Genomic DNA, 23,938 nt, shown 5'->3' on the forward strand with positions numbered 1-23,938 from the left:
ATGGCTTAGTAGGTAAATTTCTTTCCATGCAAGCATGAAGAGGTAAGTCCAGATTTCCAGAACTCAAGGAAATTCCAGGTACATGTGTATAGTTGCAGCACTGACTTAGCCAGGTGGAAGCAGGGCATAGGACACACTGACCAGCGAAAATGACAATTTACCTTTAATGAAAACTCTGGAAATCTATGAGGGAGGCTGGAGAGATGGCTTAGTGCTTAAGAACTTAAGTGAGTTCCAAGATACCCAGTGCTGTGTAAAAAGTGTTGGATGGATGTGTGTATACACACACACATGCCTCTGTTTCTCTCTTTGAGACAGAGTCTCACTATGTAGCTTTGAAGGAGCTGGTGCTTGCTATGTAGACCAGGCTAAACTTGAATTCCTAGAGATTACTTGCCTCAGCCTTCCAAGTGCTAGGATTAAAGGCATGCACCACTATGTCCAAAATAATTTTTTTAAAACAAGATTGGGAACCAGAGAGATGACTTTGTTGTTAACAGCATCTGCTACTGTTGCAAAGGACCAGGATTAGGTTCTCATCATCCACAGGGTAACTCACAAACACTGGTAACTCCAGTTCCAGCAATTCTAATGCCTCCCTCTGGCCTCCAAGGGTAGTGCATGTGTCTGGTGTATACTATATATGCAAGCAAAGCATTCATAAAAAGATATAAGTCGAGGGCTGGAGAAATGGCTCAGTGGTTAAGAGCACTGACTGCTCTTCCAGAGGTCCTGAGTTCAATTCCCAGCAACCACGTGATGGCTCACAACCATCTGCAATGGGATCTGATGCCCTCTTCTGGTGTGTCTGAAGACAGCAACAGTGTGTGTGTGTGTGTGTGTGTGTGTGTGTGTGTGTGTGTAGATAATATAGTAAATAATAAGAATTTTTTTAAAAAGTTTTAAAAAAAAGATATGTCTTAAAAATAAGATGGGTAAGCAATTGAAGAAGACATCCAATCATCTCCTGGCCTTCGTATATGCACCTACATGGACAAGATTGCCTGTATGTCATGTACACACATGGAGACGACTACACAAGACCAAAACAAGAGGAGAGAGAAGGGAAGCTTGCATGTAATCCCAGAACTAGGGAGGCTCAAGCAAGAGAATCTCAAGTTTGAGACCAGTTTAGGCTACACAACACTCTCAGAAAAGAAAAACAGCCAATGAAAAGGGGGCAGAGTATCCTTAGGACCACATCAAGCAGGCAGTGGTTCTGTTCAGACCCTTCTGCTTTCCACCGGGAACAATTCCCACTCAAGACATTTGGAGGGTTTGGAGAATGAAGGGACTACAGCTGCCTATAGATCACCATCCTTCTGGATTCTGTGAAGTTCTTGGTGCTCTGCCCTACCTCTTGTGGAAACATCATAACAAGACAGGATTTTTGCAGTGAAGCTGTCAGGGAGGCAGGGAAGCACAGGTCTAGGATTGTACCCATGGAGAAAGTAGGAAGAGGGTGGTAGGGGGCCTGGAGAGATGGCTCAGGGGTTAAGAGCACTGACTGCTCCTCCAGAGGTCCTGAGTTCAATTCCCAACAACCACATGGTAGCTCACAACCATCTGTAATGGGATCTGGTGCCTCTTGTGTGTCTGAAGACAGTGAAAGTGTACTTAAATACATAAATCTTTTAAGAAAGAAAAAGGAAGGAAGGAAGGGCGGGAGGTGAGAATAGGGCAGGGGTCAGAGTTCACAAGACTAGGAGACATGAACCATGGGGAAGATTTGCACAAGGAAGTGAGAACCAAATGGGTTGTTTAGAAGGAAGGAAAACCTAATGGAGGCTGCTCGAAGTGTGAGGGCCTGCATTGTCTGGGATAAACTTGCACCTTTGGAGAGATAGGAGGTGAAGATTAAGGAGATTTTGGGAAGCAGAGATGAAGTATGAATTAGCTCTGAGGGCCAGAGGAGGATGGGAGCAGGTGAATGAGGCCGAACTACCTGGTGCCACCGGTTGTTCTCTGATCTCCTGTCTGTCATTGATAAAAGTGACACTTGAGCTGAAGTGTTAGATGCTGGGGCCACAGAACATTTGCAGAAATTCCGAGCAGGCTGCATGGGAATAATGAAGAAAGGCTTACCAACATTGTGACTGAGACCTGATCCTGGGGGCCACCCATACAGTTCCCTGACCACTAAATGTGTCTTGAGTGGGCAGTGCCCCAACTGTCCCCTGAATCAGTGTGTGCCGTTTGAACTACCATCTACAACGGGAAGTTCAAGGCAGGTAGGTTTGAGGTTGAGGACCAGTCACCTCCTTTATCTGAATGATTTAATTGCCTTGTAACTCCACCCAGGGCAGCTGTGTGTTGCATAGCATGTTTCTCTAAGATAAAATCATCCATTTAGCAGGGAAGCTCCTTAAGACACTGGCTGTTCTGAACTTTACAATCTAAAGGGAGGAGAAAACAGTCCATCCTTAAGACACAGGGTGTTCTAAGTGGAAGTACAACATCCCATCCTTTAGGGGGGCTCCTTAAGATGCAAGATATTCTAGGGAGGAGAAAAATTCCTGTCTACAGGGAAACTCCTTAAGCTCAGGAATTCAGGAAGTCCTTGAAACTGATGGAATTCACTAGATCCCTTCCTCCATCCCTCCCTAAGCATATATAAGTAGTAAAGGCTGACTGCCTAAAGACACTCTCAGGCAAGCTGACCAGCTAGGCTCAGACTAGCTAGGCTGTCTCAAGCAAACAGACCTGCCAAGCCAACCAGAGGAAGCTGAGATAAAACAAGCCCCCTGGAAGAAGCTCATACCAACTGATTCTTCAGTTGGTCGAGCTGCCTGCAGGCCCTAGAGTGTGCTCCAGGTTTTCAGACTTCATGATTGTCACCCATGCTGAAACTGGCTTTGGTGATGCAGCTGTCTTTGGGTCATTTCTGTTTCTGTAGGAACCCCAATAAAACTCACTAGTTCACCACATTGGACTTTGGTGGTGTCTGTACTTTGTTCTGTTCCCAGTGCATTGCCTGGAGTGAGTAGACTTTTTGTTAACATCTCTCCAGGAATATCACACAGAAAGAACAGTTAGATTATTTAAAGGCAGCTGTAAAGAGACAGTATGAGGGATAAAGTTGTGTTTTAAGTTTTAAATTACTGTGCTTAAAACAAAGGGGCTGGAGAGATGGCTCAGTGGTTAAGAACACTGACTGCTCTTCCAGAGTTCTGGAGTTCAATTCCCAGTAACCACATGGTGGCTCACAGTCATCTGTAATGTTTGAAGACTGCTACAATGTATTCAAATACATAAGTAAATTTTTTTAAAGATTTATTTATTTTATGTATGAGTACACTGTCGCTATCTTCACACACACCAGAAGAGGGCATCGGATCTCATTACAGATAGAGCAAGAGGGAGAGGGGAAGGTGGTGGGGAGAGTCTTTTTTGTCTGAGGATGCATGTGCCCAGCTGGATGTAGAGCTATGCATTATTGTGCGGACAAACTGTTAGGAATGGGTCAGGACTGTTGCAGGATAGACTGTTGTCTACACGGGGAACACCCAGATCTTGTTATTTACTGAAAATTGTTTCGAGTTGTGGTGTGTCTCAGCCCGTAGCACAGAACTTTAATCCCTCTGGTTGGAATGCAGACACACCCTTAGTACATACCTTTCATCCCAAGCAGTGAAGGTAAAGTTAGCTTGTAGAAGGAAGCACCCATGTTTGAAAGTGATGTCTAATTGAGTGGCAGACAAAGTAATGAATAGAGAAAGATTTGACAGAATAGGATATACTCTCATGAGAAGAGAGAAGGGAAATTACTTAAGTTAAGGGGCAGTGGAGGGAGGGAGAGAGGGAGGGAGAGAGGGAGAGGGGGAAGAGGAGGAGGGGGAGGGAGAGAGGGAGGGAGAGGGAGGGAAAGGGGGAAAGGGAGGGAGAGAGAGAGAGAGAGAGAGAGAGAGAGAGAGAGAGAGAGACAGAAAGTTTAAACAGGTGAGTTTTACAGAGATAAACTGAAGCTAGACACTGGTGAAGGAAGAATGAGCCAGAAAATGAGAAGCAGCCAGAATATTAGAACAGATTGTCTGAGTTAGTTTGAGGCCAAGCAGGAGGGGTCAAGACACACACAGAGAGAGAGAGATAGAGAGAGAGAGAGAGAGAGAGAGAGAGAGAGAGAGAGAGAGAGAGCGCAAGAGAGAGAGAGAGAGAGCGCAAGAGAGAGAGAGAGAGCGCAAGAGAGAGAGAGAGAGAGAGAGAGAGAGAGAGAGAGAGAGAGAGCGCAGATCGAATCAGTCAGCTTGGAGAGGAGTTTGAATCAGAACAGTTGAGTTAAGCCAGCCAACAGAGCTCAAAAAGAACTAGAAAGGATGGGCTTATTCAACAGCAAGTCTCAGAGGCTGAAACATTCTAGGTTGGCCTAGGTTACATTGTATGGCGTCTAGAAGCTCCCATTACTAGGGCTAGGTTAGCCGACAGGCATAAGCCTCCAAGACAATTACTTTACTCGGATAAAAGTTACAATTACACATGACAAGCAGTGAGCATGGTCTGGTGGGGCTGAGAATGGACTGACAAGGCACAGGTGCCGAGCTAGAATGGAGATCTGGTACAGGCAGATCCTTGGGAAGCAAGCACTTCTCGAAAGAACCTGCCCAATGAAGCCTTAAGTATGTTCTGTGTCTTTGGTGAGGTAGGAATCAGGGTCAGAGTTAATGGGTGAGAGAGGCATGGGGACTCAGCAGGACATATTGAAGCAAAAAAGGGTAGGTCAGGATTCATGGGAGGCAGAGATTGGACTGGCCAACCAGGCCAGGCTAAAGAAAGCAGTAGGTGAGGAGCCTGCCACCGAATGCAGAGACCAGAGGCCAGAGCCTGTCAGGAAGAAGAAGGCACACAGGTGTGTGTATGTCAAGCACTCCTGGTCACTGCTTCCTCAGGAGGGAGGGAGTTTGCAATGCTCACTCTCATCTCTCAGGACATAGTGTGTTCCCCTACTGGCCAGATTCAGGACTTCCACCTGCTCCTCATGTCAGGAGAGTAGGGTTATCAGAGTAGGAATGAAGAAGTGAACAGGACACTTCCATAGCCCCCCACACCCCGTGAAAATAAAGCTGCCCTATAGTGTCATTGCACGTGGAACAAGTGAGCAGGTGGTGGCTTCCTGGAGGAAGACCCAGCACATTCTTAGTCCTGTCTGTAAGCCTTCAACCCTGGTTCAATACAGTGTTAGTAGACTCTCTGAGAAGGGTGTGTGGTGGCACACTGCTTTTAACCCCAGCACTCGGGAGGCAGAGGCAGGCAGATCTCTGAGTTTGAGACCAGCTTGGTCTACAGAGAGAGTTCCAGTAGTCCTAGGGCTACATACATTTGAAAAAAACAAACAAACAAAAAAATGAAACAAAAGAAACAAATAAAAGAACCTGTGAACCTGGGCACCCCTGCCCAAGGGCTGCTGTGAATACGGCCTGGCCTGTCAGGAGAGATGCCAGTGCCCATGTGAATCCTAAGCAGGAGGGACAGGCATGCACACACCCACTTAAACAGGACCGCATGAGTGTGTTATTTGCTTTTCAATCTTTTTTTTGTCTTTTGATATTGGATTTTGATATGTAGCATTGACAGGCTTAGTACTTCTTAAATAAGCCCAGGCTGGACTTGAACTCACAGTGACCCTCTCTCAGAGGCTTCTAAAGTACTGAAACTATAGGCGTACACCAAACCTGGCTTTTTAAAGTTGTTTCGTTTTGAGAGAGATGTCTTGAGCTCAGGTGGCCTTGAAATTGCTATGTAGCTAAAACTGCCTGAGTTAGTTTTATAAAATCCATCTCCACCAGACCCTGGGATTAGAGATAGGTATCACCACACAAGGTCATTCTTGAAGCTAAGGCTAGTACTATCTGCTGTCCAGATCTAGTTTCTCTCCTACAGCCTATACACATGTGTCCTACAAAGCTTCATACTTATTTATTTTATATATGTATATGGATGTTTTTATATATGTACATGAATGTCTGTGTACACAGAGTATGGGAGCTGGTTGGAACTGGAGTTATAGACTCTTGTGAGCCACCATGATGGTGCTGGGAGTTGAACCCAGGTCCCCTGGAAAAGCAGTCAGTGCTCTTAACCACTGGGCCATCTCTCTAGGCCCAAGGCTCCATCTTCACCAGCTGTGACCATCACATGGGTATCTACCACAGCAGAAAGGACGTCTCCATTGTAGGTGCCAGATATGTGCCCCAGGTCCCAGCAGTTCTCTTCCACACTATACTTCCTGCCCTGCCTACTTTACATTCTGGGACCAGTGCTTGATTCTCCTGGATTGGCAGCCCAGGACATAGTCACCTGTGCAAAAAGATCTACTACTCTGACACTTGCAGGTCCTTCAGAAAGTACTGCATCAGGTGCAAGTACTAACAGACAGTCTCCTGTCTGTGGGGATGATGCAGCAACCCATAAAATAGATGGGGGTTAAGGCAAGGAATCTGGTTTCCAGAGAGATGGACTCTCTAGTCAGCGTCCCAGAGTCCAGCACTCAATCCTATTTAATGATGGTTCTTAAACACTTTAACCTTCCTTGTAACCCACCGCCCACCAGAGTTAGTGGGAAAGAAATGATACAATGGATACAATGTAAATGGAGTGGGAGGGGGAAGTGGACCTATTTAGAAAGGTTTTTTGGAACAACTCCTGTCTGTGTTGTCTGGAAATCAGCAGTTCAGTTCACAGGTCAGCAGGCAGTGGAAGCTTGATCCACTTGCAAACACCTCATAGATACATCAGCAGTCCAGTTCAGTAGAGTCAGGTTAGCAAAAGCAGTGACACTAGCAGAGACAGCCAGGACCCAGCTTGGCTTGAGTCAGCAGGAGGGACCAACAGGAACACCAGAAGTTCTCAGCTGTGCCTCTCTCAGGGAAGCAAAGCAAAGATGCGAGACCCACAAGCATTGCACAGCTAGCTGTACCAGCAAGTCAATCTCTCTGTCACTCAGTGGAGTCCTCTTTATCTAAACGTCATGACCTCCACGTGCCTTGCCTCATCACGTGCATCCAATCAGCCCGAGTCTGGAAAGCAGCAAGAAACTGCAGCACACCACCAGAAGTTTTTTGGTGCCTTTCTCTCAATGACGTCCTGACAAATGCAGCTCAATTACACAGTGTAAGGAGGACCAAAACGTGTGTCATTAGCAAAGAATCCTTCATCACGTGTCCTTTCACATGCTTGCTTTAGCAGAACATCCTCTCTCCTGTGTCTGCTTCAGTGAAACATTTCTTCACGAGTCTGTCTGAGCCTTTCACATGTGTCCACTTTAATGAAATATTCCTTCTCCTGTCTGCCCCAGGGAAACACCATCCAACCGACTTTCCAAAGAACTCTTAAGTTTCCACTTCAACATTTTATTTATTTATCTTGTGTCTGTGGGAGCTGAAGAGTAGATCATTGGATCCTGATGTTGGACCCACATAGACAGAACTGGAGAAGTGGATGGAAATATGGATTACTGTGAGAGATGTTACCTCTCTCTTCAAGGGGCAGGCTGGGTAAGGGTTAGCAGGAGATCTGAGACACACATTCTTCTTATATCTCCCATCTTGTTTGCAGTCCTATAGGAGCCAGGGACTTGAGAGCCTGTGTTTCTGGGCTTTGTGGGAGTCCCTCCTTGCCCCCGAGCCCTGTCTACTGGATAGGCTACTCTAAGTGCCTCCCACAGGTTATATCTTGTAACCTGGACATAGCTGTCATAAATTTGGAGCAGTTATCAAGAATGGGTACAATGTTACTAAGCCATAACAGGGAGCCTCTGGAGACTATAGCTTAGACATGGGGCTGCAGGAAGATATGGTCCACATCTGACCCAGCCTTACTAACTACAGCATATTCAGGCCACAGCAAGCTTTACAGGGATCCAGGTCTAGAAAACATGGTTTTATGTGATAAGGCTTTGGGATACGGCTGCCCTGCAAATAGCTATTCGGATCATCTAGTGTGTCTTTATGGCTATGTTTTCTTGTACATGTATGTCTGTTCAGAGTGGAAGACAGAGATGGGTGGTACCCAGAATATTGTCATGGTGCTGTTAAGGAGTACTCACAGGACTGAACAGACTTCACAGGGGAACACTAGTAAGCTGGCGAGTGTTTAACAGCTGCCTGGGACATAGCTCAATTGATACAGCATGCCCGGCATCAATGAAGCTCTGGGCTTTATCCCCTGAATACCATGCAGATGTGGAGGCACACACATACTTCTTACTAAAGAAGCAGGAGGGTGAGTTCAAGGTTAGCCCTAGAAACAGGAGATTCTGTCTCAAAAATCAAAAACAAACAAAAAAAAATCGTCTGGTATTTAGGGGGACTGATTAGAAGCCTGCATCCATTTTCATGGTGTAACCTACCATGGTGGCTTGTAGTATTTGTGACACTTAACAACTAATTTGCAAGGTTTTCTGCACATTCCCTAATTGGTTTTTTTTTTTTTTTTTTTTTTTTTTTTTTTCTGTGTAGCCCTGGCTGTCCTGGAACTCACTCTGTAGACCAGGCTAGCCTCGAACTCAGAAATCCGCCTGCCTCTGCCTCCCGAGTGCTGGGATTAAAGGCGTGCGCCACCACCACCCGGCTATTGTTTTTTCTTCTAGACAGAGTCTTACTATGTAGTCCAGGCTGGCCCTGAACTCATGGAGATTCTCCTTGCACTTGCATCTTGAGATTACAAGGCCTTGGCACCAGGCCCAGATATAACAACTGGTTCTTGTAAACCTCAAACCACCTCAGAACTGTTACAGGCAGGTGAAGGGTCAGTGAGAGGTTGGGATGAGGGTCCCTTAGGTTATCCATCAAAGTTCTTGTGTAGGTCCTGATCCCTACACCTTTCTAGATAGATGAAGGCTAAGGTTACATACCTTCACCCACATGCACACACACACATACACCCCATGCACACACACACACAAACATATACACCCCACAACCACACACACACACTACCACCCCCACCCCAATACACACCACAGATACCTACACCCTCTACAAACTTAGAAAACCCCTACTCTGATCCCTCTCCACTCCTGGGATCCTCCAGCAAGTACTAATCACCCACATGAGATCAATACTTGACCTGGTAACCACCTTGCTGTGGCTTGTCTACAATTCCATTCTTTTGCTGCTAGTGGATACTCAGATGATAGTGCACTCCACTGCTCGTAGATACGGCCCTGAGCTGGAGCATGTGTCCAGTGGCTGAGGATCTCAGAACACATTTCACACTGAGTTAGAAGCAGACTCAGGTGGAAGAGCAGGCAACATGGGCCATGGGCATATCTAGTAGCCTAGGCTAGGTGAATTGGGATATTAGGGTCTCAGGGAACCTTCAGGAACAGTAGAAGGTAGGATAAGCTATATGGGGGTGGGGGGTGGGGTCAGTTCTAAAATCCCTACATCCCAGTAACCTTGAGCAGTGATTTTTCTCAGGTTACTAGAGTCTGGACAGGATATGATGTGTAACATTGTTCTAGAAGTTGCAGATGGCCAAAGAAGTTCTGTGGATCTGCAGAAGGGTACACGCACCCTGCTGGCATGCTGCAGAAGAGCTGGCTCAGACAGAAACTGAGGATCAGGAACTAGGGTGAAAGGCAGAGCCGCTGGAGCTATCAGAGCCACCTAGAGAGAGATGTGGCTGGGGCTTAGTGGTGCAGACTGGGGGTAGCATTAAATCAGAAGGAATGTTGAGGCTACAACAAACATTAAAAGTCATTATCAGATTCAAACTTCTGTGGAGATGTGGGAGGCAGTGAAGTTCAGGACAGTGTCAATGTTGATTTGAGTCAGGGTTCATTGAAGGTTAGGGCTGGGGTCAGAGTTGTGATAGAGATTTGGGCCACCGTCAGAAGTTACAGTCCTGGCTGAGATGTAACTTCTGAGCACAGCCTGGCACAGAACGTCCAGATCCTGGGCACAAAGCAGCCAATCTGCTGGCTCAAAGCAGCAAAACTTTAAGAACGTACATGCTACAGCCATGCTAGCTGCTGACGGCCGTCTACAAATGCCGGCAAAAAATGAACCTGGCCCAGCTGGAGAAATTAAGCTGTTAGGTGTACAGGCTGCTCCTCCAGAGGACCTGGGTTCGAATCCCAGCACCCACATGGCAGTCCACATGTAACTCCAGTTCCAAGGGATCTGATGCCCTTTTCTGATGTTTGTACAGACAAAACATTCATACACTTAAAAATAAAAGGAAAAGACCCTAAAAACACCTGGGTGACACTACAGTGACCAAGGAATCTCATTTTGATTTTTTTTTTTTTTTTTCGAGACAGGGTTTCTCTGTGTAGCCTTGGCTGTCCTGGAACTCACTCTGTAGACCAGGCTGGCCTCGAACTCAGAAATCCGCCTGCCTCTGCCTCCCAAGTGCTGGGATTAAAGGCGCCACCACCGCCCGGCTTCTCATTTTGATCTTGAGAGACCGGAGACCCTAGTGAGTACCCTCTGTTCTAAATGTGACTCTATGATGTCCCTCATTGGCCCGCTGTCTAACCTTGAGAATGGAGCTATCACGCAACCCGCTCTAATGCCCTTAAGCCCATCCCACCCCTTTCTCTCCCAGTGCTCTAAAATTCTGACCCATCACCTCTAGTATCCCAGGGCTTCCCTAGATTGTCCACAGAACTCTTCTAGGTGAGTGGAGACTCAAGTGACGGGGAAAATCCAGCAGATTGACTGCCCCGCCCCCATCCTCCTTTGTGAAGCGGAAAGTTTCCTCAGAAGAACTTTCAGCTTTCCCACAGGCGCCTGCAGCTTCCAGTAATCTTTGCTTGATCTCCAGCAGTCTGTTCATAGCGGTGGCACTCAAAGCAAGCCTTATGGACCCTGAACCCACCCTCTTCCCGCCTGAAGTCCCAGGGGTCTGGGTGGGGCGCGCGCCTAGTGGGTGCGCGCATTCCAACTCTCCGCTCCCGGGCTGCCAGACGACTGGAAAGTCCGGAATGGATAGTCACAAGATTCGGATTCACTCGCTGCTGCTGGTCCAGAGTCTGTCACCCAGAACCCAGCTCTGGGTAACTGAGTAGCCACAGCCCATTTTAATCAGGAAACAGGCAACCTTTCTCGCAACCCATTTGCTGAAGTGATTATGGACGGTCAAGTTCCTTAGAGTTATGTTTCAGGCCGTAGTGTGTGGCTTTCCCAGTATCTCCTAGAGCTCAGTCCTATTCTGTCTTTTGGGGGAATCCTAAGCCTTCCCACAGGCCCAATAGGATTCCAGCTTGCACCTTTACCATCGCCCTGTTGATGCTGTAACCCTGGGAGTCCCGTGGCTGATTTGATAGTGGTTTCCGTAGTGACACCAAGGACAAAGGCCATAAGCTCCTTCCAGATCTCGCAAAGATCACAAACCTCTTATTTCCCTCTGCCATCCCCCAACTCCACGAGCCCTCTTCCTGTCACCGAAAGGCCATGCTTGCTATCTACCACTGGTCTTTGTACACATCTGGACTTAAAGGGATACGATGAAGATTGTGGGTCAGGCTGTTCTGTCTTTGAGCAGCCTACTCCAATTTCTCTTTGGATGTTCCCTTTAGTCAACAGTTCCAACAGTTCCTCTAACTAACCTGCTTCTTTGCCAAATACACCTCTGCTAAATAAACCTCAGCTTAAAAAAAAAATGTGGGTGAAGTAACCGAAGCCCAGTTCTTTAGATGAGGGTCACCTGCAGGGGTAGGGGTATGGTAGGGTGGGGGTCTATCCTCAGTTATAATCCTGTTTCAGATCCACTCCATGTTTTGCTTCTTTCCCTTGCTTTCCAACTTTACTCAAAGTCGTCAGAGTCCCTCAGATTGTGGAGGAGTGACTGCTGGTCGGACCCTGGGGCAGACTGAGGGCCTGAAGGGAAACCAGCCCAGTACCCACACGGTCAGGGTCAGCATCAACCCAAGGGAGGTGGTGGGCTTTCGTCTTTGGCCTCTTTATCTCTCCTTATCTCCATTTCACTTCTCTTCAGGATGGAGTGGGCCTCAGGAGAGCCAGGGAGGGGCAGGCAGGGACAGCCTGTGCCATGGGAACTTCGCTTGGGCCTACTTCTAAGTGGTGAGGGGGCCTGGTGAGGCCTAAGGTTGTGGGATGTGATGGTAGTTTGGGGGGTGGCAGGCTGTCCCAGGGGCCCAAGGGATGGGGCTACCCACTAGGAGCACTGCTGTTGAACCGGTTGACCCACTGTCCTCAGTGCTGGCTGCCACATTGGCCCAGGCCCCGTCCTTGGATGTACCTGGCTGTTCTCGAGGAAGCTGCTATCCAGCCACCGGTGACCTGTTGGTGGGCCGTGCGGACAGACTGACGGCCTCATCCACGTGTGGCTTGCATAGCCCTCAACCCTACTGTATTGTCAGTCACCTGCAGGTGCTGCTGGGGACTGGATGTGAGGCTGGGTTGGGGTGGGGTTGGCCCTGTCTAAGGTACTTGTCCTAAATTCCACCCAATCCAGGATGAGAAGAAGTGTTTCCTGTGTGACTCCCGACGTCCCTTCTCTGCCAGAGACAACCCAAATAGCCATCGGATCCAGAATGTAGTCACCAGCTTTGCACCACAGCGCCGGACAGCCTGGTGGCAATCAGAGAATGGTGAGCCCGTGAGTAGATCAGTAGAGCGATTAGGGCTTATAACCGTTAACCTCCAAACCTTGACCCCTGATTCCTCTGCAGGTGTTCCAATGGTCACCATCCAATTGGACCTGGAAGCTGAATTCCACTTCACCCACCTCATTATGACTTTCAAGGTAGCCTACATGTCAGCGAACCTGCCTGACATGCCCTGCTTTGCTCCTCAGTACCCTAGCTCCCCAACCAAGCTTCCCTGAGCTCGTGTGTTGTGTTCTATGTGTGAAGCATGGTCATTTCCTGCATAGCTTCCATAGCTGAACACCTCTAAGCCTTTGCACATGCTCTCTTGTGCCCCATTCCTAGACTAGGTCAGATACAACCTCTCTGGGCCTCGTGGTATTTTAACCTGCCTGTTAGAGGTGGCTGTCCTCCCTGGTCTGATCGTTGTCTGGCTTTCATAATCTCTCCCACCTGTCTGAGCTGCTTGGCAGTGATCATGGCTAAGCAAAGCTCTCAGTAACCTAGGCTGGTTCCCGCTAACCAGACATGTCCTCCTTCCCCAAACAGACGTTTCGCCCTGCTGCCATGCTGGTGGAGCGCTCTGCAGACTTTGGCCGCACCTGGCACGTGTACCGATATTTTTCCTATGACTGCGGGGCTGACTTCCCAGGAATCCCGTTGGCCCCACCACGTCGCTGGGATGATGTAGTGTGTGAATCCCGCTACTCAGAAATCGAGCCATCTACAGAAGGCGAGGTAGGGGATAATGATAGGAAAGGGATGAATGGGGTCTGGGATGGACCTGAAGCGAGGTCCATTGTCTCTGTCGTCTTCTTGCCATGCTAGGTCATCTATCGAGTGCTGGACCCTGCTATTCCTATTCCAGACCCCTACAGCCCACGGATTCAGAGTGAGTGTGCTACTGTGGAGACTGGCAGTTTCAGTGTCCGGATGGGGACTATTTGGGGCCTCAGTAACTATTTTAGGTACTTCCTAGGGCAGATGCCAAGCCCAGTTTAGCTCTGGTAGCAATAGAAAAGAGGTCTCCCAAGGTGACCTTGGCAGCTGCAACCAATGGTGGCTTTGGTGGGTATGAGGCAAAAAGGGCCCTCCTGTCTAGCTGGATGAAACCTTCTCCCCCTTTTAGACCTGTTGAAGATCACCAATCTCCGAGTGAACTTAACCCGGCTTCACACACTGGGAGACAACTTGCTTGATCCACGGCGGGAGATCCGGGAAAAATACTATTATGCTCTCTATGAGCTCGTCATCCGTGGCAACTGCTTCTGCTATGGACACGCCTCACAGTGTGCGCCTGCACCAGGGGCACCGGCCCATGCTGAGGGAATGGTAAGGGACTTTGGATGACTGGAACAGGGTGGCCAGGGAGGGACAGGCATTTCTAGATGGTGCTGTCAACCTTACCGAGTATCTAAACAGGTACATGGGGCCTGTATCTGCAAGCACAACACTCGTGGACTCAACTGTGAGCAGTGTCAGGATTTCTATCAGGACCTTCCCTGGCATCCTGCTGAGGACGGCCATACTCATGCCTGTCGGAGTGAGTGAGACACAGAACTCTAACCTGTCTATGCCCTGGGTGAGCCAAAAGCTAGTTGGTCAAGCCCTAAATACCTAGGCTTTTGTCTAGAGGGTAGGCCTTGATGACCCTCAACTCTCCTCTGTAATCTGCTCTGGCTCCCACTCCCAAATGATCCTGAAGCCTTGAAGTCCTTAAGCTGCCTCCCACAGATGCTAGCCTATGGCACCACAGGTGATGATACTGGCCCTCCTCCCCGTGTCCCTTATCCTAGGGACCTGGTTTCCCAATTGCTCTTTGCCTTCTCTCCAGAGTGTGAGTGCAATGGGCATACTCATAGCTGCCACTTTGACATGGCTGTCTACCTGGCATCTGGAAATGTAAGTGGAGGTGTATGTGATGGGTGTCAGCACAACACAGCTGGGCGCCACTGCGAGCTCTGCCGGCCCTTCTTCTACCGTGACCCAAGCAAGGACATGCGGGATCCAGCTGCGTGCCGTCGTAAGGCTGGGATTGGGCATGAGGGAGAGAAAACTGAGCCTGAGTCAGAACTGGGTAGCTAGATTACAGTCCCAGTTTCAGGGAATTTGTGTGGTTAGGGTTAGGGGTAGAACCAGAACAGGAATAGGGGAAGGCTCAGGATTGTCACTGGGATTGGTGACTTTATACTCTCCTTTTTCTCAGCTTGTGACTGTGACCCTATGGGTTCTCAAGATGGTGGTCGTTGTGATTCCCATGATGACCCTGTCCTAGGGCTGGTCTCAGGCCAGTGTCGCTGCAAAGAACATGTGGTTGGCACTCGCTGCCAGCAGTGCCGTGATGGCTTCTTTGGACTTAGTGCCAGTGACCCTCGAGGATGCCAGCGTATGTGCCTCCTGTCCTAACTCCTATGTCGATCTTTAACTCCTGGCCTCTTGTTTCTGATGTAGTTGAATCTAAGCACTGTTTTCACTCCCTAAAATGGGCTGCTGTCACTACAGGTTGCCAGTGTAATTCACGGGGCACAGTGCCTGGGGGCACCCCTTGTGATTCCAGTAGTGGGACCTGTTTCTGCAAGCGGCTGGTGACTGGACATGGCTGTGACCGCTGTCTGGTACAACTGAGGGATCTGGGGTTGTGGGATCCTGGACTTGTTCTCAAAGCACATGTCTCTGGGCAAAGTCCAGTGGGTGGGCACTGAGAACTTAGAGTCTAGTCCTGGAAGAGAAGTGTCTGGTCTGGGAGGCCAAGGGTATAGAGCAGTGTGGTCTAGGGACTTTGCATTCACCAGTCAATGGTAGATGCTGGGAGTGTGATTGGATTCCTTGGTGGGTGGCAAGGTCTGTTCCATTCCTGGCTTCCAGCCATCCTTTTTCTCTAGCCTGGCCACTGGGGCCTGAGCCATGACCTGCTGGGTTGCCGCCCTTGTGACTGCGATGTGGGCGGTGCCTTGGATCCTCAGTGAGTACTGTTACAGGTGCTTGGGAGGTGGTTGGGACAGCGAAGCATCCGTCCTTAAGTAACCACTGCATTCCTCAGGTGTGATGAGGCCACAGGTCAGTGCCGCTGCCGTCAACACATGATTGGACGGCGCTGTGAACAAGTACAGCCTGGCTACTTCCGGCCTTATCTAGACCATTTAACCTTAGAGGCTGAGGATGCCGAAGGGCAGGTGGGAGCACTCATAGGGTGTGGGTGGTATGGTAGAGAGAAGGGGTTGTGGGTGGTGCTTTGGAGAGCCTAGGGTGCTATCCAGTCTTAGGGGAGGTCTTGGCAGGAGACATGGTGTTTGGGGCTAGCTGTGGCAGAAGAGACAGTGGTTCACCTGAGTCCTCATCCCTGCTTTGACTGTATTGGCTCAGGGGCTCGAGGTGGTAGAGCGTCTGGTGACTAACCGAGAGACTCCATCCTGGACTGGCCCAGGCTTTGTGCGGCTGCGAGAAGGTCAGGAAGTGGAGTTCCTGGTGACCTCTTTGCCTAGAGCCATGGACTATGACCTGCTACTGCGCTGGGAGCCCCAGGTTAGACCCTGTGGTGGCTGACCTGTGCTGACATTCTGGATGTGAAAGCATCCTCTCCACTGTCCTCTTTCTTCAGGTTCCTGAGCAATGGGCAGAGCTGGAATTGATGGTGCAGCGTCCAGGGCCTGTGTCTGCTCACAGTCCATGTGGGCATGTACTGCCTAAGGACGACCGCATTCAGGGAATGCTTCACCGGAACACCAGGTGAGGTGGCGTGGCGGCGGGAAGGTTTGCCCGCAGATCACCTAAAAGACAACATTGTGCTTTCACCTGTTCCTTCTTTCAAGTACCTCCTCCTGGCTGCTGTTTGCCAGGCCCATGGCTATGCTCACAGGAAAGACATAGATAACACGGGGCCTGCTTCCTCAAGGTGTAAGTTTCAGAAGGCAAGACATTAATTGTTCTGTTACCCTGGGACAGCCTTCTGATGGTGATGGTTGCAGGCAGGGGTGTGAGAGTAGGATGTGACTGCACTAGTTAAGGTTGATTTCATTTTAGGCATATTTGTTTCCTGTATCTTTTTCATTGCTCTGTTAGCCACATGCTAAAACTCCGCTCCGCTTTTTTTTTTTTTTTTTTTTTTTTTTTTTTTTTTTTTTTTTTTTTTTTTTTTTTTTTTTTTTTTTTTTTCTTTTTTCTTTTTTCTTTTTTTGGATATAGGATCTCATATATCCCAGGCCGGCCTTGAATTCATTAGGTAGCTGAGAATGACCTTGCACTTCTGCCATCTCTACCTTCCAAATGCTGAGATTAAAGGAGTGTGCTGCAATGCATATATATATATATATATATATATATATTTGTTTGTTTGTTTAAGACAGGGTTTCTCTGTGTAGCTCTGGCTGTCCTAAAACTCGCTCTGTAGATCAGGCTAGCCTTGAGTTTACAGAACTCCGCCTGCCTCTGCCTCGCTATTGCTAGGATTAAAGGTGTGCATCATCACCACCACCACCCAGCTCCAATCCAGGATCTTATGATAGGTCCCAGGCTAGCCTGAGACTTGTGATTTTCTTGCCTTAGCATCTCAAGTGCTCTCAAGTGCGAGTTAAAGTGATACACCACCATGAGTGACTGAGAAGGAACAGTTCTGAGGTTCTCCGATTTGAGGGATAAGGCCAGTGAGTGGCTAGATTTCTGTGTCTAAGAGGACACATTTTGTCTAAGAGGACAAAATGACTACTAAGAGGAGTCATTTTGGACTAAAAATGTGGTTTGCATGAACTGGTTGTGCCTGTGATTCTAACACTTGGGAGGTGGAAACAGGAGGATTAGAAGTTCGAGGTGTTTTTGACTACACAGAAAAGCCAAAGTCTACCTGGAAGACATGAAATCTTGTCCCATAAAAGGAGAAATGAGTGGGGAACAGGAGAAATGGGGGATGTGGGCAGGGCACAGAAGCTAAGAGAAAAGAGCAGAGGAAGTTATAGTGAACTCACCACATGAGCGCTGGAGCCATGTAAGAAGAGCGCAGTTCCCACTGGGTGGAGCTACATGAAGGTCATTGGCACCCTTGACACAGTGGGCCAGAAGTCCACAGGAGTAGAAGGCTGCCTGCAGTCGCTACAGGGGTCTGTATGGATTTATTGGGTAGGAAAGCAAAAACAAATCGCAGCTGGGGAAGATTCAGGGATTGAGTCTATGGGTTTACCAGATGATGAAAGTCACTTAGGAGGTAGGAAGAGAGGCAGGATCACTGTTTCAGGGGCAAGGGAACAAGGGTCTGGGGATGTAGTTCAGTGGCACCTGTTTAGCTAGTAGCTACAAAGCTCTAGGTTCAATTTCTGGGACTACAAAATAAGTAAATACTCAGGCACTACTGATGTTTTAGTTGGGTCCCTGTCTAAACAATAAAGCAAAACAACAAAGAAAGAAAAGAACAAACAAACTGAAAAGAAAACAAAAAACAAAAAAAAAAAAACAGGGCTGGAGAGGAGCCAAGAACACTTGCTCTTTTATTTATTTATTTATTTATTAAATATATATATATATATATATATATATATATATATATATATATATTTTGGTTTTTTGAGACAGGGTTTCTCTGTATAGCCCTGGCTGTCCTGGAACTCACTCTGTAGACCAGGCTGGCCTCGAACCACTTGCTCTTTTAGAGAAGCCAAGTCTGGTTCCCAGCATTCACACTGGGAGGCTGCAAGTGCACACACACACAAATAAATGCAAATGAAAAGAAGAAAACCTGACAACTCTAATACCAGGAGATGTGGGGTTGCCAGGTTCTGCTTCCAGTGATGCTGGTCTATATGGTTGTATGATTCCAGAAAGCCATGTTTATGGGACTCTTCGGTTGAGATTATGTTAGAGCCTCTACAGGTATAAGTTGGCCTGCTCTGGCCCAGCTGTCATCTCTGCCTTGGTCAACATGTTTGAATGCTGTGAGTGGCAGTGTAAATGGCCCAGGATGATGGGTACATGGACCCTGAGTGGTATCTTATCTCTCTCTCCCTCCTCCCCATGCCCAGGTTTTTGGTCTTTCCCAGACCTGTCTGCCTTGAGCCTGGTATCTCCTACAAGCTGAAGCTGAAACTGATTAGAACAGGGGGTCATGCCCATCTTGAAACCTCCTACTCCAGATCTGGATTGCTCATTGACTCGGTGAACAAGTCTCTCTTGCTCATATCGGCTAAGGTGGCAGGGCCGATGGGGTGGAGATTATGGTGGTGGTGATGATTGGGAAGGGTCTGTGACAGGAAAGGCAGGCCCATGTTGTGCTGAGGCAGGTCCTCTGGCGGTACTGACATGGTCCTATGTGCGATACACTCTTGCCCGTCTCTTTAGCTGGTGCTGCAGCCCCACGTCTTGGTGCTAGAGATGTTTAGTGGGGGTGATGCCGCTGCCCTGGAGCGCCGCACCACCTTTGAACGCTACCGCTGCCACGAGGAAGGTCTGATGCCCAGCAAGACCCCTCTATATGAGGCCTGTGCCCCCCTCCTCATCAGCGTGTCCTCCCTGATCTACAATGGTGCCTTGCGTAAGTATTCTTGATATGGATTGGTCGGCAGAAGTAGGGACCTAGCTGATCTGCAATCCGCTCTCCTTCTCATAGCATGTCAGTGTGACCCTCAAGGCTCGCTGAGTTCTGAATGCAATCCTCACGGTGGCCAGTGCCGGTGCAAACCTGGAGTGGTTGGACGCCGCTGTGACGTCTGTGCTACTGGCTACTATGGCTTTGGCCCTGCAGGCTGTCAAGGTATGTGTCTGTCTCTTGGTCTACCCTGTTCTCTTCCCATTCTCACTACAAGTCTCCTTCTTTCCTCTGGCTTTGCTTCATCTGTCCTTAGCTCTGACTTGGATCCCACACTCTTAGATTGGGGTCCCTTAACCTTTTCTCCCATTCCCCAACCTTCCCAGCCGGGCTGCCTCCTGCCAACTCAGTCTCTCCCTTGTCCCCAGCCTGCCAGTGTAGTCCTGATGGAGCACTCAGTGCCCTCTGTGAAGGGACTAGCGGACAGTGTCCCTGCCGAGCTGGTGCCTTTGGTCTTCGCTGTGACCACTGTCAACGTGGCCAGTGGGGATTCCCTAATTGCCGTCCGTGTGTCTGCAACGGGCGTGCGGATGAGTGTGATACCCATACAGGCACTTGCCTGGGCTGCCGTGATTACACAGGGGGTGAGCACTGTGAAAGGTGAGCCTAGAGCAGCTATGGGTGGTTGGTGGGTGGGCAGGCTGCCTGCAGATAACACTTATTCATTTCTCTGCAGGTGCATTGCTGGTTTTCATGGGGACCCACGACTGCCATATGGGGGCCAGTGCCGGCCTTGTCCCTGCCCTGAAGGCCCCGGGAGCCAGCGACACTTTGCTACTTCTTGCCATCGGGATGGATATTCCCAGCAAATTGTGTGCCACTGTCGAGCAGGCTACACAGGTGAGTGGGTAGGGCCTGGGTATGAGATCAGGGTGAGGTGACTAAGCTAAGTAATCATGGTTTCCTCTTGACCGTGGACAGGACTTCGGTGTGAAGCTTGTGCCCCCGGGCACTTTGGGGACCCATCAAAGCCAGGTGGCAGGTGCCAACTGTGTGAGTGCAGTGGAAACATTGACCCCACGGACCCTGATGCTTGTGATCCCCACACGGGGCAATGCTTACGTTGTTTACATAACACAGAGGGGCCCCACTGTGGCCATTGCAAGCCTGGCTTCCATGGGCAAGCTGCTCGACAGAGCTGTCACCGTGAGTAGGAATGTGGGAAAAGATGGTTGGTGTGGCTTCTGCTGGAGACAGAGCCCCTTGATTGTTGTGTCTATCTTGGCTTGCCCAGGCTGTACCTGCAACCTTCTGGGCACAGATCCCCAGAGGTGCTTGTCTACCGACCTGTGCTATTGTGACCCAAGCACTGGGCAGTGCCCATGCCTCCCCCATGTCCAAGGCCTCAGTTGTGACCGTTGTGCCCCCAACTTTTGGAACTTCACCAGTGGCCGTGGCTGTCAGCCTTGTGCTTGCCACCCAAGCCGGGCCAGAGGACCTACCTGCAATGAGGTATGGGGTCCTGGAGATATCTGGGTAGAGGGAGCCAGCAATTTGCCACAAGGATTCTACTCTTCATAGAGACTCTGAGCCTTCTTCTCTTTGTACCCCAGTTCACAGGGCAATGCCACTGTCACGCTGGCTTTGGTGGGAGGACTTGTTCTGAGTGCCAAGAACTCCACTGGGGAGACCCTGGTCTGCAGTGCCGCGGTGAGAAATCTGGACAGACAGGGTGGATAAAGACTATTTCATCTGCATCACCAGGGCCTCATACTGTGGTTCATCTTTTCCTGCAGCCTGTGATTGTGATCCTAGAGGAATAGACAAACCTCAATGTCACCGTTCCACAGGCCACTGTAGCTGCCGCCCAGGCGTGTCTGGCGTGCGCTGTGACCAGTGTGCTCGTGGCTTCTCGGGTGTTTTTCCTGCTTGTCACCCCTGCCACGCGTGCTTTGGAGACTGGGATCGTGTGGTACAGGACCTGGCTGCTCGTACACGGCGCCTGGAGCAATGGGCGCAGGAGCTGCAGCAAACGGGTGTGCTGGGTGCCTTTGAGAGCAGCTTTTTGAACTTGCAGGGGAAGCTGGGCATGGTGCAGGCCATCGTGAGTGCCCGCAACACCTCAGCCGCCTCTACTGCAAAACTTGTAGAAGCCACAGAGGGACTGCGGTATGGACAGGGCTAAATAAATACGGTGGGGTGGAGCAAGGGCCCAAGAGATCTGGACTGAAGCCTCTCTAAACATGTCCCCCATTGATACAGTCATGAAATTGGGAAGACCACTGAGCGCCTGACTCAGTTAGAAGCAGAGCTGACAGATGTACAAGATGAGAATTTCAATGCCAACCATGCACTCAGTGGTCTGGAGAGAGACGGGCTTGCGCTTAATCTCACACTGAGGCAATTTGAACAGCATCTGGATATCCTCAAACATTCAAACTTCTTAGGTGAGTTGCTGGTTAACTAGGCAGGTGGGCCAGGCCAATGTTCAGCTGACTGACCCCTTTGCCCCAACTTAGGTGCCTATGACAGCATCCGACAGGCCCACAGCCAGTCTACAGAAGCAGAACGCCGTGCCAACACCTCCACCTTTGCAGTACCCAGCCCTGTGAGCAATTCAGCAGATACCAGGCATCGGACGGAAGTGCTGATGGGTGCCCAAAAAGAAAACTTCAACCGCCAACACTTGGCCAACCAGCAGGCACTGGGACGGCTCTCCGAGCATGCCCGTACCCTGAGCCTGACAGGCGTAAATGAGTTGGTGAGGTGCAAGTATGGAGAGGGACAGGTGGGTGTGGGTGTCCTTCCCACAGAACCTTGATTTGTTTTGTGCCTGGCAGGTGTGTGGGGCCCCAGGGGACGCACCCTGTGCTACCAGCCCTTGTGGGGGTGCCGGATGTCGGGATGAGGATGGGCAGCCCCGTTGTGGTGGCCTCGGTTGCAGTGGGGCAGCAGCCACAGCAGATCTAGCGCTGGGCCGGGCTCGGCACACACAGGCAGAGCTGCAGCGGGCACTGGTAGAAGGTGGTGGCATCCTCAGCCGAGTGTCTGAGACTCGCCGGCAGGCAGAGGAGGCACAGCAGCGAGCACAGGCAGCCCTGGACAAGGCTAATGCTTCCAGGGGCCAAGTGGAGCAGGCCAATCAGGAGCTTCGAGAACTTATCCAGAATGTGAAGGACTTCCTCAGCCGTGAGCCTCCCATGTGGCCCAGGCCATGTGGTTGCTTCCCTTGTGTCTGTGTGTACTTGAGTCTCAGGTTCTGCAATGGACATGTGTTTATGACCCTATGTCTGGCCCTGAATCCCTGTCCATTCATCGTCCCTAAGTCTGTGTCCCCTATATAGTCCCTGTTCCTTGGTTACGTCCTTGTGCCTATTAGCAAACTCCTATTGCATGTGCAATCTGAGACCCCAGAATACCAAGATTGTGTTCCCAAGGTCATGCTGGAGAGTCTGTTAAGCCCTTGCCTGTGTCTCCATAGAGGAGGGAGCTGATCCTGATAGTATTGAGATGGTAGCGACGCGGGTGCTGGACATCTCCATCCCAGCCTCACCTGAGCAGATCCAGCGCCTAGCAAGTGAGATCGCAGAACGTGTCCGAAGCCTGGCTGACGTGGACACAATCCTGGCACATACCATGGGGGATGTGCGTCGGGCCGAACAGCTACTGCAAGATGCACAGCGGGCACGGTGTGACCCCAAGCCTGGTCCCCATTCCTGACACCTGGTTCTGGTCCTGTAGACCCTGATCGCCCCTCTTCCTCAGGAGCCGGGCTGAGAGTGAGAGACAGAAGGCAGAGACAGTTCAAGCTGCACTGGAGGAGGCACAGAGGGCACAGGGAGCTGCTCAGGGTGCCATCCGGGGAGCAGTAGTTGACACACAAAACACAGAGCAGACCCTGCAGCAGGTATGCTTTCCCTAGGACATCAGTGGGACGAAGTAATGGGCATGTATTATAGATCTGGTTTGTTTTGTTTGGGACAGAGTCTTACTATGTAGCCCTGGCTGGCCTGGAAGATCAACTTGCTTCTCCTCAATTGCTGGGACTAACGGTGGATTTGTTAAAACTGGGCCTTTCTGTGGCAGGTCCAGGAGAGGATGGCAGGTGCAGAGCAGTCTCTGAACTCTGCTAGTGAGCGGGCTCGGCAATTAGATGCCCTCCTGGAGGCCCTGAAACTGAAACGGGCAGGAAATAGCCTGGCAGCATCTACAGCTGAAGAAACGGCAGGCAGTGCTCAGAGCCGTGCCAGGGAGGCTGAGAAGGTTAGTTGGGGCAAAGCGATCTGGATGGGGGTAGGCATATTGTAGTTAGAATTCCACTAGACTAGTATACTGACCCTGCCTTTTACATCTGCAGCAGCTACGGGAACAAGTAGGTGACCAGTACCAAACTGTAAGGGCGTTGGCTGAACGGAAGGCTGAAGGTGTTCTGGCTGCACAAGCCAGGGCAGAACAACTGCGGGATGAGGCTCGGGGCCTGTTGCAGAATGCTCAGGACAAGCTGCAGCGGCTACAGGGTGAGGACCGTGGCGGGCAGGAGCTTAGAAAGGTGGGCTTGCTTGTGTGAGAGAGACCTAAACTAATTCTTGACCCTTCTAGAACTGGAGGGCACATATGAAGAGAATGAGCGTCAACTGGAGGGCAAAGCGGCCCAGTTGGATGGGCTGGAAGCCAGGATGCGCAGTGTGCTTCAGGCAATCAACCTGCAGGTCCAGATCTACAACACCTGCCAGTGATCACTCCCTAGGGCTTAGCCTTGTCTCCAAGCACTGTTACACACGCGTTTGTCCGCACATTAAAGAGTTCTTGGCTAGCAAGTGCTTTCAATAAACCAGTGTGAACCTCTTCTGTGTTGTCCGGACTTTGATGGGAGGGGCGAA

At 49.9% G+C, this 23,938-nt stretch overlaps 1 protein-coding gene across 2 annotated transcripts; it reads left to right on the plus strand.

Annotated features, from left to right (window-relative positions):
• Positions 1 to 11,737: 11,737 nt before the first annotated feature.
• Positions 11,738 to 23,903, plus strand: Lamb2 (laminin subunit beta 2). 2 transcript variants are annotated; one of them, XM_034483849.2, is made up of 33 exons: positions 11,738 to 11,849; positions 11,938 to 12,023; positions 12,160 to 12,332; positions 12,418 to 12,553; positions 12,635 to 12,708; positions 13,100 to 13,288; positions 13,379 to 13,442; positions 13,680 to 13,882; positions 13,973 to 14,093; positions 14,385 to 14,573; positions 14,757 to 14,936; positions 15,053 to 15,165; positions 15,433 to 15,512; positions 15,591 to 15,723; positions 15,914 to 16,072; positions 16,149 to 16,276; positions 18,556 to 18,688; positions 18,872 to 19,064; positions 19,140 to 19,283; positions 19,487 to 19,718; positions 19,795 to 19,958; positions 20,040 to 20,264; positions 20,353 to 20,570; positions 20,672 to 20,768; positions 20,855 to 21,227; positions 21,321 to 21,505; positions 21,578 to 21,819; positions 21,899 to 22,247; positions 22,540 to 22,747; positions 22,824 to 22,965; positions 23,145 to 23,321; positions 23,416 to 23,575; positions 23,658 to 23,903. In XM_034483849.2, exons 2-33 carry the CDS (start codon positions 11,939 to 11,941, stop codon positions 23,792 to 23,794), a joined length of 5,406 nt encoding a protein of 1,801 aa, XP_034339740.1. In that variant the 5' UTR covers positions 11,738 to 11,849; position 11,938; the 3' UTR covers positions 23,795 to 23,903. The 2 variants fall into 2 exon arrangements, with proteins under 2 accessions (XP_034339740.1, XP_034339741.1); XM_034483850.2 differs by having other exon boundaries at positions 11,749 to 11,855.
• The last annotated feature ends 35 nt before the right edge of the window (positions 23,904 to 23,938 follow it).

Source organism: Arvicanthis niloticus, chromosome 21 (genome assembly GCF_011762505.2).
Source record: "Arvicanthis niloticus isolate mArvNil1 chromosome 21, mArvNil1.pat.X, whole genome shotgun sequence".
Taxonomy (NCBI): domain Eukaryota; kingdom Metazoa; phylum Chordata; class Mammalia; order Rodentia; family Muridae; genus Arvicanthis; species Arvicanthis niloticus.

Excerpts from the sequence above, each read along its gene's own strand:
- Lamb2 (XM_034483849.2), top strand. The coding sequence starts at position 11,939 with ATGGAGTGGGCCTCAGGAGAGCCAGGGAGGGGCAGGCAGGGACAGCCT. Across the intron at positions 19,719-19,794 it reads GGGGGTGAGCACTGTGAAAG|GTGCATTGCTGGTTTTCATG; the intron begins GTGAGCCTAGAG and ends ATTTCTCTGCAG. Across the intron at positions 21,820-21,898 it reads TGACAGGCGTAAATGAGTTG|GTGTGTGGGGCCCCAGGGGA; the intron begins GTGAGGTGCAAG and ends TGTGCCTGGCAG.